Source organism: Oenanthe melanoleuca, chromosome 4A (assembly GCF_029582105.1).
Source record: "Oenanthe melanoleuca isolate GR-GAL-2019-014 chromosome 4A, OMel1.0, whole genome shotgun sequence".
In the NCBI taxonomy this organism is placed as follows: domain Eukaryota; kingdom Metazoa; phylum Chordata; class Aves; order Passeriformes; family Muscicapidae; genus Oenanthe; species Oenanthe melanoleuca.
Genome location: NC_079338.1, coordinates 12,230,674 through 12,246,991, shown reverse-complemented (window position 1 = coordinate 12,246,991; position 16,318 = coordinate 12,230,674). Strand labels below are relative to the sequence as shown.

Genomic DNA, 16,318 nt, shown 5'->3' with positions numbered 1-16,318 from the left:
CTGCAGGCTATTCCAGATGTTTTATATGAAAATGCTAAAATTGTTTTCTCTCTACTGGAATAACTTTTCTTGTACATCTTAGAATTGCATCTGCTTTTTCCATGGCAGTTTGGTGTCATCCCAAGTTCACCAAATGCAGTCAGAAATCCTCATCCTTAGACCTGAAGACTTGACTTTGCACCATGTGCTCTTTGTCCCATTTATACAACATAAGGGGGTCTTCCAGTTTTCCTAGGCAGTCTTCTTTCTGATCTCTGTGTGAGCTTGGGGACACCATCCCCACTTTAGCTACTTCCTTCTCGAAATTTGTTTGTGTTCCTTCTCCAGTCTTTGTTTGTGGAACCCCCAGCTCTCCAAGGATGGCATTTGTACATGTGAGAGACTTTTTTTGAAGATTAAGCAAATGAGAGGTGCCCATCTAACGTGGTTAGCACACTGGAAACATCTCATATATATATGAAAAACTCTCTTCTTAAGTAAATGCCTCCTTCAGTAGACAGCTCTTTGCCATGGGTTGTGTATGTGTTCCCATAATGTTCATAGTCCAAAAAATGCAGGACAGTTTTGAGTTACTGTTGAGAAAGTGAAGTCCTCCTTATGTGCCATGTAATTTATTTTTAAGCAGCTCCTGGCCCCCCTGCAGTCATTATTCATCTCCTCAAGATGAGAATCTAATTTCCCTCCTCATTATTGCTCTGCCAGACTCCATGGGAGCAGCAGGAGCTGCCTGAGACTCCCTCATGCACAAGCAAGGAGCAGAGGAGACACCAGCCCGAGTGAAGTCACCCCTGAGCGTGCAGGCAGACACAGCCAGTGGTTTAACAAGGCAACAAGACAACACTCCTTCACCAAAGCCCCCAGGCTGCTGTGCAGAGACTTATGTGACAGATTTTCACTCTCCTGCCCTCTCTGAGCTCACTTGGGTGGCCATGCATCTCTTAGGAGACGTGTTTCTCTGTGGTCCCTTTGGACACATAAAAGTTGTTGGAAGCAAATCTCATCCTACCTGTAGGTTGTGTTTCACCCAGGAGCATTTTATGGTCTCTTTAGGAGGATTGTCAAGAAACAATTCCTGTATTTGAGGAGGCACTTGGCTCTGTAATGGCTGCTGTGTTGTTCATTACTGGTGCAAATTATGCCCGGGGCAGTGCCTCCCACTGTGTTACCTAAGATACATGTGCTCCTGTATTGATTACATACCTTTCAGCCAGTCACTGAAGGGAAATTTAACCCCACAGTGGAGGGGGTCCTAGAGATACCAGCCAGTTTATTGGCCTGACTGATGCTATATGACTTCTCTGCAGGAGCTGAAAAAAATTTAAGTTATTCTTGTAAAATAAAACAAGTGCAGGGGAAAGAAATTTCCACACAGAATGGTTCAGTCCTTTTAAATTAGAGGTTTTTTGTTTTTTTTCCCTAAACTATTGACTAATGGGCTGAAATTTTTGTAAATGCATCTGTTTTTGAAGACAATGCCATTTTTCTTAGGAAAGAAAATCATTAAGTGACAAGGGAACAACGAGTCTGTCCTTGTCAATGTGTTTCTATGGCTCAGCTGGGGAAACAGGTGTGGAAAACATTTAAATTAAATGTTCTCCAAACTCTGACTCAAAATGTAAACTATTAAGAATCTGATGGTTTTGTTTTCTTCGGGGTTTCACACACTTTTGCTCTACAGTCCAATTGTGCACCATTCCAGACATCAGTGACCTGGTGCAAAGCTCATTAGTGCATTATTTTCCCTAGTAATAAAAGCTGTGATTCATCACAATACCCCAAATATTTTGGATGATTTTCCATGGGTCCTGTGATCTTTTCTGCTCACATTTGGCTGCTCCCCCATGATGAGGCTGCACTTGGGGCTACCCCACCTTTCAGCCCATGTGTAGGCAGATGCTGCACGTGCCAAGCTGCCCTGTGCTGGACCAGCACCTTTGTATAACCACCCCAGAGCCTGGGAAAAGTTAAACTCAGGCTTTGCCAGAGCAATGACTAACTTCTATTTTGCTGCCATGAGCTTTGTCATTCTGACATAAGCTGTTATAAACCCTGCACTTTGTACCCAAGACACTTCAGACCTATTCCAGGCTCCATTACAGTGTTTGCTTGCACAGATTAGTGACTCCAGTTGCAACTCAAAGCTCCACTGAATTTGGCTCCTGTTGAAACAATTCTTTACTGCATTCCTGTGTTCAGGAAATATTCTATTGCATCTTCTCTAAAAACACAGAGACCTGATGGAAGGAAACACAGCAAGTGTGGCTTATGGTCCTCTTGTCTTACCTTTCCCTCTTAAGAGACTGATGTCATAAAACTTATGAATTAGGCAAGATTTAAGAGAACTAGTGGAATTAGGGCTTGGTTTTGTTTGTTTATTTAAATACTATGGTTTAGTATCTTATTTATGGTTTCTAGGCAAGATTTTTCAAATGGTAGTGGTACTTTAAAATTTGAGGAGGAATAGGGACAGTATTGCAGAAAATGCAGGATGATCTCAGTAACTGGATAGAGTATTTTTTTTTAAGCAAAACTGAAGTTTAACACACCAAAAGGGAAAGGACTCCTTCATTGCTTTGTTTCATTGACAACACTGAAGATTATAAAAAATATGAATCCAAGTGTCTGAGGTGATTAAAGCCTCATGCTGGTGCTTGTGTAAAGAACTCTACAAATTGTCAAACTTTAGTTTTGTTGTAAGATGCTGTAACTATTCCTTTGATTCGACCTGGCCATGGTGAGGAACAGTTATGGAGCTTTTAGTTCTTGGGATTTGCATTTGAGTTTCCTTAGGGTGGATTAATCCCTGATATGAGGAGGAGGTGACTCATCTGGAGAGAACTGAAGCCCTGAGAGTGCTGCTGCCTGGGGACTCTGAGGATGAGGGACAGCTCTTGGGCTGGGAGTCTGCAGGTGAATGAGACATTTCAAAGCAATTCATTGCTCTTGCTGCGTCAAATTGTGCTGCTGGACAACATCCAGTTGCATGGAAAAATATTTCCTGACTCACTTAGAATTTCATAAGCCACAAGCCTATCCAGGATTGCTTTTTATCTTGTCTAGGAACCAAGAGAAAGCTCTGCTGCATATTTAATTAGATGGGGGAAGGCAAAGAATTTTAAGATAAGATTATCTTCTGTTCCCCATCACAGCTCTCATGCAAGAAGTTTTCATGGCATGCAAACCAGAGTCTGATGGTAAACCACTTGTTTTTGAGGACACTGAAAAGAGCTTTGCAGAGTAATATTGGTTTTTTTTGTTTGTTGGGGTTTGTTTTTTTTTTGTTTTGTTTTGTTTTTTTTTTAATACTCATATGAATTTTTTCTGTGTATGAGTAAAAAGATTAGTTATGCACTATTATGAAAATTACCAAGGAGGTGTAAAGAGATGTGTGGGAACCTGGTGCTCTTGGAGGAATAAACACTTTCATTCCTATAGCTGTTGAAAGCAGCTGCAGAAGGACAAGTGAGGAGAACCTGAGTCCAAGTTTCTCACTGCTGCAATAATTCTAACAATAATCAAAATTAAGGCACTGGGAATAACAGTATGAAGTCAGCTAGAATTCAGAGCAGTGGAGTTTTACAAACACCAGTTGAGTTTATACTGTGGTCTCTCACAGTTCCAGCTCTGCAAAGGTTTTTGAGTATGTTTAGGGACTGGCTGCTAGTCCTTGCTGTGGAGGCAGCTGAAGTAGCAGAGTTTCAGGTGGCAGAAGGGTTGTGAAAAGGATGCAGAACCAGGATGGAGTCCCGTGAGGTTTTCTGTTTAGTTTAAATCTTCAGCGTTGGCACCTGTGTGCAACAAGTGTTGCAGCTCCATATCACTCTCACACAGAAACCAGAAATGTCACGAGTTTGCACCACCACAGCTGCAGAGCATCCTCTGCTCTGTCTGAGCTAGTCTGGTCCTTTGTGACTCAAAACCCTTCAGATCTGTGCCCTCCCCTTGCAGTGAGGTCAGAGGAAGCCTGGGCAATGTCTGTAGAGCTAGCCAGTGTTTTCTGTATTGTCCAGGGCTTGCTCAGGAGTTGAGGTCCTGCTCTCCTCTCGGCAGAAGGATGTGGAAGGCAGAGGAGAAACAGTTTTGCTTATTCTGTATCTCTGAACAAATTGTTACTCCTAGTCAATAAACTCCCTACCCGTGATCTTCACGGTCATGAAACACTGGCTGCACCTTGGTAATGAGTCACTGATGGGTTTCAGGTGATGGCTTGGTGTGGGGAGTGACTGGGTGTGCTGGGTGTGCTGTAACCTGGGCAGAGGGGATGTGCATGCGCTGGGATAGGCACAAAACATCCCTAAGGAGATCGAAGTTCACCAGGCTGCTCACAAGTCTACCTTGGTCCAAGAGCATTCTGCATCTCCATGCTGTTCAGAAAAGGATCCAAGTGGCTCTTGGCCAGAGGGAGATCCACAGTGTTGAAAGGAAAGGGGGAATTGCTAACACAGAGATGTCTATAGCTTTCATGCACTGCAGTAAAACCCAGCCTGTCATTAAGCATTCATAGTGCCAGACAAACAGGTAAAATTCAGGAACAAGTAAATAAATGCCTTTGTGGTTTTGTGAGGACCTCTGTGACTTGCACTTCCAAATGCTGGCATAATAAATCCTGAAGTGCCTTTTTGCTCACAGCAGACATGATTAATACAGCTGTTAGCTGGTGTGTCTGCTAGAGGAAACAATTGGCAACTCCTAGGTGGATAAGCACCAGAGGACTGCAACCCCCACAGTTTTCTCTCCTTTTGAGACATTAAGACATAATATTAAAATGTTATTTTTTTCCTCTCTTCAAATCCATAATCAGACATGACATAAAGAACAGTCACTTCTGCAATGAGTATTTTGAGGAGTGCCTGTTAAAGTGAAAATGCTCTAATGTTCTGCACAGCTGGAGCCCCTGTGGGGTCAGGCAGGTCCAAGTGTGACAGCAAGCACTAAGGCAGCACATCCCACCCACTGCCACAGCCCCTCCTGCCCTCATGGCTTGGGGACTGAGGGATGTCCAGATGTACAATGCCTTTTTTCCACTTAGCAGCTCTTCCACAAGGTAAGAAGGGAGCTTGTGGGAATGGCCATAAAATTCAGGCTACAAATGCATCTTTCCTCATACCCATTTTCTCACAGGGAAATCCTGAGCAGGACACAAATATCCTCCCTGACTTTACCAGCTTTCCCTTCTGCTTTTTTCAACATAATCACATCCACTGATTTCTGCTTGTTTGCAGGTCTTGTTTGCAGCTGGAAGCTCAAAACACTATTTATTTTCTGTATGGGTTCCTAATCTGGAAATGGATCTAATTTGCTTTACCAAATTACGAGTGAATTAAGATGAACACACTGTGCTATGTCCGGATACATCGTGGTGCTTTCATGAAAGAGGAAAAACCACGTTTGTCACTGCTGTGATTTTCTTCTTTCCTCAGTATCATTAACTCAATGTTCCCAAAAAATATAAAATGTCTCTATAAATGACAGTGTTTTTTCTTGGGGCAGAAGTTGAGGAGCCAGAGCTGCATCTGTTTCACATCTTTCATCCTTTCAGCCCCTTAAGAAGAATATCCCTGCCAACACCTGCAGTGCTCTTCCCTTGCAGCTCCCCCTGTTGCTCTTAGACACATTTTGATTATCTGCAATATTGCATCTGATAGTATTACAAAATAGTTCTGAAAATTTTCCTTTTGGCAACTGCTTCTTCCCTTTTGAATGGAATTTTTTTCCCTACCTGTAAATCAGCTTTAGGGCCTTGTATGTCTAAGGAGAGTAAATACCCCACAGCTCCAAATGAGACAAATATTTTTAATTTCCATTTCCTGAGCCATCAGGAAGAACTTTATGCAGAATGTAGGAGAAATGTCTAAGTGATAAAATAGCATTGGCTGTGGTTCTTTCTCTGGTTAGAACAGCTTGTGTTATGGAAAACATTCAGCACTATCCAGACTTTGTGGAGGGCAAATACTTTATAGGTACCCCTACATTTCACTGCCAATTTTATTGGCTGACAAATACTACATCAGCTGAGGTTTTTGTTATAATTTTTTAGTTTACTATTTTAAACCTGAAGCATATCTGAAGTATATTTCTTTGCTAGGAAAGTTTGCAGTCTGGATGTGAGATGGACTCCCCATACTGCATTTATAGGTACAGACATCAACTTTATTTTCCTACCACCAAACCACATTTATTCTGAGATGTGGTAAACACTGCTTCTTTTCAGAAAATCTGTTTAAAGCAACTGATTTGCAAGATTATTTTGTAGCTGAGAACAATTAAGAACTCTAACAGCTTAACCAGCTGTGATAATTAGCACTCACTAAGCCTGTCTTTGGGGAAATACAGCACACTGTCCTATTTTAGTTCTTCCATAGTAAGGACTGAGAAAATAATGCAAATAACCACTGTTCTCCTGAGCAGCTTCTTGGGATGGGGAGCCTGGGGCAGAGTCTGGGCGGGGTGTGAGCTGCCACAGCAGTGATTTCTGCCCGCCCAGCTCCCAAGGTGTGTCATTTTGGTAAACACAGGTGATAAATTTAACTCCTCATCAGGATGTAAGCAAAACCTGTTGTCAGTGAGGGTGGAAGTGCATGCTGCTCCCTTCTTAGTGGAAGGGCTATTTTTACTTTAGTCAGTCCTAGAAGCAGCCTCCAGGCTGGTGGGGCAGTGGTGGTCCAGGGCAGGATGCTGGGGCACAGCCCTGGGCTGTGGCAGAGGGTGGCTCGGCTGGTCCTGTGCCCTGCCAGAGCTGCTGGCAGCAAAGCAAAGAACGCCCAGGACACGGCTTTGCAGACAGCTGATCCAGGTGGGTGGAAAGGCTTTGGTCACTGTTTTGTCCTGCAGCACGGGGGGAAAGGGTATTTGCAGGGAAGGGTGAGAAAATGACCCTCATTCTCAGCTGTGGCTGAGTTACTGCAGTGCTTTGTCTCCTGGCACAGGGAGCACACCAGAGTTCTGTCCAGCACAGTGCACAGGGCTAAAGTTATTTTCTGTTGCATAGCTGTTCTCCTATGGCAGCAAATACCAAGTTCATGTCAGGGAATATGCCAATTAAATAAATGTTCCTCCTCTTACCTAGCTGCCAGGTCTCCAGAGGGGGACCAGTGTGTGTCCCTGCATGTGCAGGGCTGCTGCAAGTGGAGGGCTTACTCCCTTCTGCTTCCTGCTCTGCTCCTTGCCAGGTTACAGCCACAGCTGTGTGTGCTTGTGCCAGGCAGTGCCCTTGATTTCGAGACAGGGAGCAGGCATGGGCTGCTCCCAGATGGACAAGCTGGTATGGACACAGGTTCTCTTAGCCTGCACCACCATTCTTGGCTGTGCCTTTGCAGACCCCTCGCCCTAGGAAAGTTGGGCTGCATGGGTCTGCCTGTGCTCCTGTGGGATAGCTGGGAGTTTCCAGCATGGGGTTTGCCCTTGTCTTCCTTGGGATGGAACATGTGCTTTTAGCAAGTGTACTGCTTGCTGCAGATTTGATTCTGGTACTTGCTGATGTAGCTCTCCTGGTCTCACTGCACTTTGTGAGAGAAACAGGAGACTAAATTTATTTGGGCCAAGATTTACAGCTGGGATTTTTCAGCCACTTACGAGTCCTGGCATACATGAGCAGATCTGGGGCACTTACTATAATTTCACCATCTCAATACAGGCAGGAATAGATGCTCCCCATGCCCTATTCTGTAGCAGTAATGATTTCCTTTCAGCTGAGTACCAGCAATCCAGCAACAGGCAGGGAATGCAGGATGCTGAGCCTGGGGACATCTTCATGTCTATCTTTCCTGCCCATTCTGGTCACAACTGGACATATCTCAACCCAAGTCCCACATTTGCAAGCACAGGGCACTGTAGTGTGGCTTCTTGGGTGCACCTACTAGATGTAAGTACTGGGTGAGCAGTCTTTGCTGCCTTGCAAAGACCACTTGTACAGGTGTGCAAAAAGCCAGGGACATTGCTTACTGTGTTTTTCAGGGTCTCCCTGCCACTGTCATTGTTGTTGCCTGTTATTGGGCTTGTTTCCATCAAGAGGAGCCAGAGTCCTTTTGTCGTGCTGTGGGTGACAGCATGCAAATGGCATCACCGTGGTAGCCTGATGGGGTGTAATGTATCATCATTAGAGAGCAGTAATGTGGTACCCAGCTTGCATGAGAATGACTGCCAGTCTCCCACCAGGCTGCATTTTAGCAGACATCATCTCTCCATCAGCGATTTCAGGAGAAGCTGTTGAGGAGTTAGCTTCTTGTGCTGCTGGCAGTTTGCAGAACTCACTAGTTGGGCCATTTAAAAGCAAGATGCTCACAGGGTGAGATGTTGCTGTGGGCTTGGGGACTTCAGCCCCACATCATTTGCCCCCTTAATCAGGAAATTTAGAAGAGATTTTTAGTTTAAAACCTACCAAGATTAAAGGGAAGAAAGCCAAATGAAATAAGCTGCAAATGTAATAAAGAACCCCACACCAGCTGCTGAGTCTTTTTGACATTAGAAAGCACAATCCACAGAGTAGAAAAGCGTCATTTTAAACTTTCAATCCTTTTTTCTCTGTACCAATAACTCTTTTCCCTTCTTGAAGCTTAGCTTATTGCTTTTTACAAAATCTCTTGCAGGTAAAGAAGTTTTCAGGAATGAGAGAAGGCCTACAAATTTTGATAAAAAGGTGCTAGTATGGTCAGGACGTTTTAAAAAGGAGGAGGACATTCCCAGGCACATATCGTAAGTGGACCTGTCAGAATGATTCTTTTGGCTGTGAACACACAGGTTGAGACCCCAGTTTGTATCACCCAGGTGGATGGGGTGCAGGTTAGTGCTTCCCCCATGCTGGTGTCCAAAAATAACTGTAAATAATTATAACTTTTTGTCATTCCCTGTGAAGTAAACTGGATTAGCTAATTTTAGTTATCATAAATTTCAGACTTAGCCGAAGTGTCTTCTGCAAGACAAGTGGCTTTGAAACTTAGAAACCACCACGAAAAGATATCATTTGCTCTGGATTTTTACATGCTTTTCTAGGTTTTATTGATTAGTGATTAATCATGCTGCATAAATCTTAAGAAGAAGTCAGGGCTACACAGAGCTTTGGTGACAGACATGTGCAATGAATTCCTCCTGTATGGGCTGTGGTTTCACTTCCTTGTAGAGATATTTTGTTAAAGGATTGTGACTCAGTTTTGGAGTCCTAATGCTTCTGACTTGTGACATGCTGGCTTGTCCTCCAGCTGTCCTTTCCCTTGCAGGTGTGAGTAAATCCATGGCTGGATATAATTCCATGGATGGCTCATTGCCATGCTGCAGTTCCTTGCAAACATGAATTGTTGTTATATGCCAGGGGTTACTCATTGAAGGTGGTGGAGATTTTCCAGTGATGGATGGGGCTGTTTAGCTGCTTGGGAAGAGAACACCTGGGTGGTGGTGCAGTTGTGTGCTCTGACCCAGTCAGCCTCCCACTGCAGGCAGATGCTTGTGGGGCTGCTGCCAACTGCCTGGCAGAGGCTGTGCTGTGGTGAGCTTTTCATTCCCTGAGGGTGGCATTGCCTGGCTCTGGTGACATGGCCCCAGTGTCTCCTGGTGCTGCACAGCATCCCATGGCCTGCCCTGCAGCACCCAAAGGTTGGCCCTTCATTATTATAGTGCAAAGACTTTCCTGTCCCTGTAATGTTACAGGCATTCACTCTCACACAATAAAAGAATACAGGAGAGCAGGTGCTTTTAATCCTGTTATTACTTATTACTTTTGGGAGTAGCAATACCTCACCTAAATCTTTTCCCCACAGGCTAATTTTTTCAGTCCTTTAAGCAGCTGCAGAAAGAGAAGGCTGAACCCCACTGTACACTGACAGGAAGTTGCTGCAAGGCTTGAGCATTCATTACCCATCTCCCCATGATCCCATTTCACACATGCTGCTGCAGAATGGAAACTCTGCTCTGTCTTCCACAGGTCTGATGTCCTCAACACTGCAAGGAACATTGTCAGGATAAAGGTTTGCTACATCATGATTGCACTGTCTGTGCTGGGCTGTGTGACCATGGTCATCACAGGCAAAGAAGTGAGTATTGTTTCTAGGGGAACTGGTTCACCTAATGTATTGTCTATGTATGTTCTTTGGAAATAAGCACCTGGGTGACAGATAGGTTTGAGAATATGTACACATGGGCAATGTATGCACAGGATCTGTATCACCCCTTCTCCAGAGGAGACACTGCCATTGGAAAGCACAACTTGCTTAATGTGTTGCTTCTGACCCACACTGCCATAAACCTGTGCAGTGCAATGCTTTATATATTTTGATATATATTTTGATTTTGGTGTCTCAACAAGAGGCTGGGCCAAAGGCAATGGAATAGTTCCAGTGTCAATGGAACCTGGTTCTGCCTGGCATCTGTCAGCCATGAGGCTGCTGTGGTGCTGCCTGACCTGGATGCCATCATGGTCACCAAGAGTGTGACTCTTCTCCCTGTCCCACCCCAGAGCTGGGTCTCCAGTTTGACTTGCAAGTCCCAGTTCACCTGTAAACAATTTACAGTGTAATTCTCCTGCTAATCAGAGCTGCAAATGCTGAAAATGTGATATAACCAGGAAACAGATTAACTTCTATCATTGCAAATTATCAAAAAGCACAATGAGGTGTTAAAGGAAGTGGTGCAAATGTAGGGAAATTTAGTGGTGTCAACTGTGTGCATGCAATGATTCCCACCAAATCATTTCCAGGCTGTGAAGAAGGATCAGACACTGCTGAGGGTGAATGCAGAAAAGAAGGCCAAGTGGAGGGCTGAAGTGAGGAAAGGTCAGGAGGCAGCTGTTGGGAAGTCACAATGATTTGGAACAGATTTATTTTAACAGAAGGAGATAAATGATTTGCACATGTGGCGTATGGACCTGTCTTTGTATAACTGTTAAGAGCTTTTTCACTGAAACTTTCAGAGCAAAGATTTCACTGCTTAAAAACTGCTCCATGCAAACTGGGAACCCTCTATGAAAACTCCAACTGCTTTCTCTGGCTTTTGGTCTTTGGCATCAGGCCCAGCTCAGAAACAAATTCTCTTTAAAACTGGAAAGTGTGGAAAGGACAAATGCAGGACTCCCCAGCTCATGGTGCTGCTGGTGCTCAGGTCTCCTCACAGTCAGGAAGGACATGGCCCTACATCAGAGAGCATCACGTTCTGTGCAATGCCTCCAGGGCAAACAGCCTTGGCAAAAGTGACCCAGAGCAGGGGGAAAAGCAGTCTGAAATATGTTTTGCAATTACAAAGATGTCAATTATCTCTCTGTCTGAGCCTTCTGCCATCACTAACCCCTCTCCCTTCCACCAGCACCTTGTGGGATGCTGTGGCCAGCAGACAGGGGGGACATGAGCATGAAGAGGGTCTGGGAAGATAGAAGAGTGTGAGCAGACCCTGATGGTTGATTTGGGCCAAAAGGGGCTTTGGGCCAGAGCAGATGGTGGGGGTGTGGTTCCTGTGGGGCAGCTCAGGGAATCCATGCCTGAGCCTGGAGACATCTCTTGTCCTATAGCACCTCACTGGTTTTTCCCTTTCATCTTCTACTTTCACTCATTGTCATGAAAGTTGTCTAGCACTTGCTTAGCTGTGATTTTAGTCCAGAATAATTGTTAATACATGGTTTGCTAAAATGGAATTCTTTTTAATCATCATAGTTCATTAACTCATAATAAAACAGCTGTCCAATTACATCTAAAACAAACGCATCTCTTCACAGCTTCATTTAGAGTGTCACCAAACTCTCTGGGATGATGCTTAACAGATGGGAGTAATCCTAATGAAATACTGAAAATTACATTTTCACAAAGTGATTTAACTTCAAGACAGGCCCCAGTTCACTCCTGCGGGTGCTGATGTTCTAATTCCCCCCAAGTGTCACCTGTAGCCCCTTGAGACCTGTGATGCTGGCTGGTGGAGCTGGATGTGCTGCATGGAATCCCAGGGGACACAGAGTGACAAAACCCAGCCAGTGTTACCCCAGTTGCCTCAGGAGAGATGCTGTAGCCATGCTCAGCCTTGGTGCAATGTCCTGAGCATCACACTGGTGCTTGGCCTCTCCAAGGTTTATTTCTTGCAGCAGTCACACTTGTGCTCCAGGAGAGTCTGGAAGCTCCTGCTCAGGTCTCTGACATTTATTGTGTCAAAAACTACATCCATTTATTGCTGGTGTCACTGCACAAATAAGCTGCTGATAAAGCTGGGCTGGGGCATTGGTGGGTGGTCAGCAGTTGTTGGGCTCTGGGAATCCATCTTCTGTGCCTGTGGTCTTTGGGCAGTTTTCTCCCTTCTTAGGAGCACTTCTCTCCATGCTGCACACCTGTTTAGGGTGAGGGGCATGTTAACTGTCACATCTCCAGGCTTGCAGTCCTTATTTCTGACTCACAGCCCCATGCAGTACAGTTCACCAAAAGTGATGTCTGGTCCCTGTAGTATTTCCCACAAAGCCCATTTTGGAAGTGAAATAATGGTCTAGGATAAGTAGAGAGTGAACAAGCCTCTGCTGAGGAGGCACTTTTGCTTCACAGGTAATATGGGCTCTTTCGTTTTATATGACCTGGTTTTCTTGGTTAGTGCAATAAACTGCAAGAATTGCCTCAAAGTTAGTGCTCATTTGGGGATAAACTAAAAAAGCTTGCTCAGCCTCTTAGATTTATTTTTTTTTTTCAATTCTTAAATGACTTTTGTGTGCCCTTTTTCAGAAGGTGCATGTAACAATTAAAGGAACCATTTTTATGCTTGTAAACAAATCCACATTAATGTTCTGAGCTTCCCTGACTTAAGCAGGAAAGGAGATGACCATAGCAATATCTAAAGAACAAGAAAATTAATTGTGACTTGTTCCAGTCTCTGCTCTGCACTCCCCTCTGCCTAGGAAAAAAACCTGCTTCAATTGTGAGCTATTATCAGATCCTCTTAAACAGCTGTGTCTCTGCCTACAGTGCATAAAGCTGCCACATGACACATAGTCATTGAGAAAAAATCAATTCTTCCTCCCTGAGCCTCTGGTAAAGCATCTGAGTGACCGGATGACCCAAGTGCTTTTGGGCTCTTATAAAGAGCTATAACTAATATATAGGGAAAGATCCTTTACCAGTGCCTACATGATTATTCATTTCAATGTCATAATACTTTCCCAAAAAATCAATTGGACTGATCTCTGGCTTGCACTTGGTTGGTGGTTGGTGGCTGCTGGTGTAGCACAGCCTCAGCTGGAGTCCCCCCTGTATGAACTGGACATGCCTCTCCGACACTGGGACTTATCACTGCTTGTTAAAATCTGTTTCCATCTGTGTCTGCAAAGTCCTTTGACTCTCCTCTTGAAAAGCCTCTAATTAACACAGACTATTGAATGTATAATTGGCTGATCCTCAGCACCTTACAGTCGTAGGTTTATTTATTTCCCCTCCCATCTGAATTGCTTCACTGTCACACTTAATCCTCCAGGCATTTAAAAAGGGGATGGGAGGTGTTATGGGCTAGGAGCTATTCTTCCCTTTTTAATAAGGTGCCTGTGTTTTGCCAGCCTGGCCCTGAGGAGAAGATCTGGCTCCTTTCTGAGGCAGGGGATAGAGTTGAGAATGTGCTAGTTTGCTGTGGTGCTCAGAGAGACCAAGGCTGAGTCCTTTCAACTCTCACCTCCTTGTTTATGGCTCTGTACTGGGGGGAAAGGACTCTTCTTCCCTTGCAGAATTTTTTTCTGTTTTAATGAACTCTTGTATGGCAATGGTTAACAATATGCTGGTGGTTGGTGCCACAGAGATGTGCATTAAGTAACAATTACTGGGGAAGCTTTTCTGTAGTAGCTGGAGTTGATCTAATTCTGCTTCCATTAAAACCAGTGCTGCAATTTCTCCTGGCTGTGGATTAAGGTTATCATCCATGACTTTTTGAAGTTTCAGTGATTTCCAAGGACTTAGCTTCCCCAGGGAGTCCCCAGGCTGCTGCAGGGCAGAGCTGGGTGCACTGAGCTTTCTTCCTCTAATGTGGTGAGATCAAGCTCTGCATCATGAGCATCCCAGTGTAGCAGAGGAAAAAGTCTGAGCTCAGGAGATTCCTTCCTCATTCATTTTACCTGTCATTTTGACCTTATCAGGGTCAAAAATAAATCAAGTATCTAGTGACGCTTGATTTGTTTCCATCTGCTGTGCACAGGTCTTCTCTAGACTGGTATGTTCCTGCACTTAAGAAGGATTTTCCCCATTTTTTCCTGCAATTTGGGAAGACCTTATTTTAAAGACTGCCCTGTTCTTCCAGTATTTAGTCTCTCACCAAGCTGAGAAACTGCTGCTTCTTTAAATCTAAATGCACCCAGCTTCACCTTCCAGGTATTGAACATTGCCTTCAACATGGAAACTTTCAACCCAACTCTTTCCTGTGTGTCACTCCTCAGCTGTTTGCAGTTGTGTGGCTGCCATGTTTTAAACACCTGGAGTTTCTAACCATTACCTGGTGGGTATCATTGTCTTACTGGCCAGTTAAGTGACTGACACTATAGTGAATTTATTCCTGAACCAAGTGATTTACTACATTCATAGACTCTTCATAAAAAATCCAAATAGATTGCTTTTGTTGGTTTCAGCATAGAATCAATAATCTAGTACTCTTTGCAGAAAGAAAGGTTGCTGTGTTGGTTTCACGCGCTAGGGAGGGGCGGACTCGCCTCAGGGCAGGCTCCATGGGGCTGCGGAGTGGGAGGGGCTCTCCCGTCTCTGGGAGCTTCCCCTGTGAGCCGCTGCCACCAATCAGAGAGCTGATTTGGTGATGGACAGCTCGGGAAACCAATGAAAAGTTATTTCGCTTTCACAATCACAGTGGATCAAGTTAACTGTCCTCTCTTTCGGCTTCCGGCCGCCGGAGGTGCGGTGGTCACTGCCTGGGGCTCCGGCCTGACTCTGGGTTCGGCCTGGGGCCCAGCCTGGCACCCCAGCTCCAGGCTCTGCCCAGCACCCCGGTCTCGCCCCCCCCGACCGCATGGCCTGGGCTCGACTGTCCACCTGGAGTGGCCGAGTGGTGGGGATGGGGAGCCACCAAAGCTTCTCCCTTTCCCCTCCCCGTTATGAGAGAAAAGGCCTCCAACTGCCCAAGTGGCTTCTTCACGATCTGGATACAATTTTAACTTCTTTATGCCTGGATAAGATTCTCGATCTCCTAAGCTTTCCTGAATGAGAAGAAATAAGCATGGAGTCTACAGAAATCAGTGGAATGAAGATAAAGTTCCTGATGGGAAGAGATTGAAAAGATGTAACTGATAAGTAGCTATAAACCCTTTATTGTGGGGCTATGAGGGGATTGTGATTTCATTAAAATTCCTTTAAACTGTGAAATAGACTTGGGAGGTTTGGGTGCTTGAGAAGAAGACTTTTTGCCTCGGGGAAATTGAGCTCTCTGTTTTGGGACTGGAATATGAAAAGAGACACTTGATAGAGAAGGAGATGAAGAGAATTTTGCTTTTTGCACCAGCCTGCCTTTAAAAGTAGTACCCCATGTGTGCATCGTAACCCATAACACGGCTCTGGAAGGACTGTGTAAATGGGAGGAAAATTTATAGTTTTGTAGGTCCTGGGTAGATGCAGACTGTGAAGGTGAAGACACCCCCTAGGCCATAACTCAAAAAAGGGACTTCTCTCTCTTAAGTGAACTGAAACGATTATTTGGGTGGATAACTGACTGAAGTGTTCTCTGTATGTTGTTGTTGAAGAATGTGGAATGAAGGAAAGGGGAGGAGGGAATAATCTAGGAATCTTATTCTGAATTCTTGTTGTGTTATTAATAAACTTCTTCTTGTACCTTGTAAGTTTTAAGCCTCTGTTGTCTTTACTCCTAAATCCTATCTCTAAAAGAAATTAAATATATTAAAATTGGCAAAACCCAAGTCCTACCGTGACAGTTGCAAAAGGTTGTTCCCAGACTTTAATGACTGTCCTGGAAAACTAAAAAGCACAATGGCTGTGCATCAGAAACTGGTTCTCCGCTGCCTATGCCCAAGGCATCAGCACCTGCATGAGCAGCATGGCCAGATCTGCCTGAAAATCTGCTTTTATTTCTGGTACTGATGAGGATCAGTTTAAAACAGCTTCAAGGTTAAAGGTCTCCTCTGGGTGAGATGCAGTGATGGTTTGGATCTGTAAAGGGACCTACACCCTCTTACCACAAAGATCTTATCCAGCTTGGAGCAGCCTCCTGCTTTCTCCCTTGCACAACATCATTGCAGCAAGTTAAGTGATGGCTGCTGCCACCACTGGCACTGGGATCCTCATGACCCCCATGATTTCAGAGCTGGCTTAAACACCACTATCCTGCTTAGATTTGGCATGAAGTCATTCTAGCCTAGCAGGAAAGCAAG

General features: G+C 44.6%; 1 protein-coding gene across 1 annotated transcript; it reads left to right on the top strand.

Annotated features, from left to right (window-relative positions):
* Positions 1-6,631: 6,631 nt before the first annotated feature.
* LOC130253156 (protein FAM162B-like) lies at positions 6,632-11,589 on the top strand. Its single transcript, XM_056491478.1, has 4 exons — positions 6,632-6,793; positions 8,586-8,691; positions 9,914-10,022; positions 10,685-11,589. The coding sequence occupies exons 1-4, from the start codon at positions 6,673-6,675 to the stop codon at positions 10,790-10,792; spliced, it is 444 nt and encodes a 147-aa protein (XP_056347453.1). The 5' UTR covers positions 6,632-6,672; the 3' UTR covers positions 10,793-11,589.
* Positions 11,590-16,318: the final 4,729 nt, after the last annotated feature.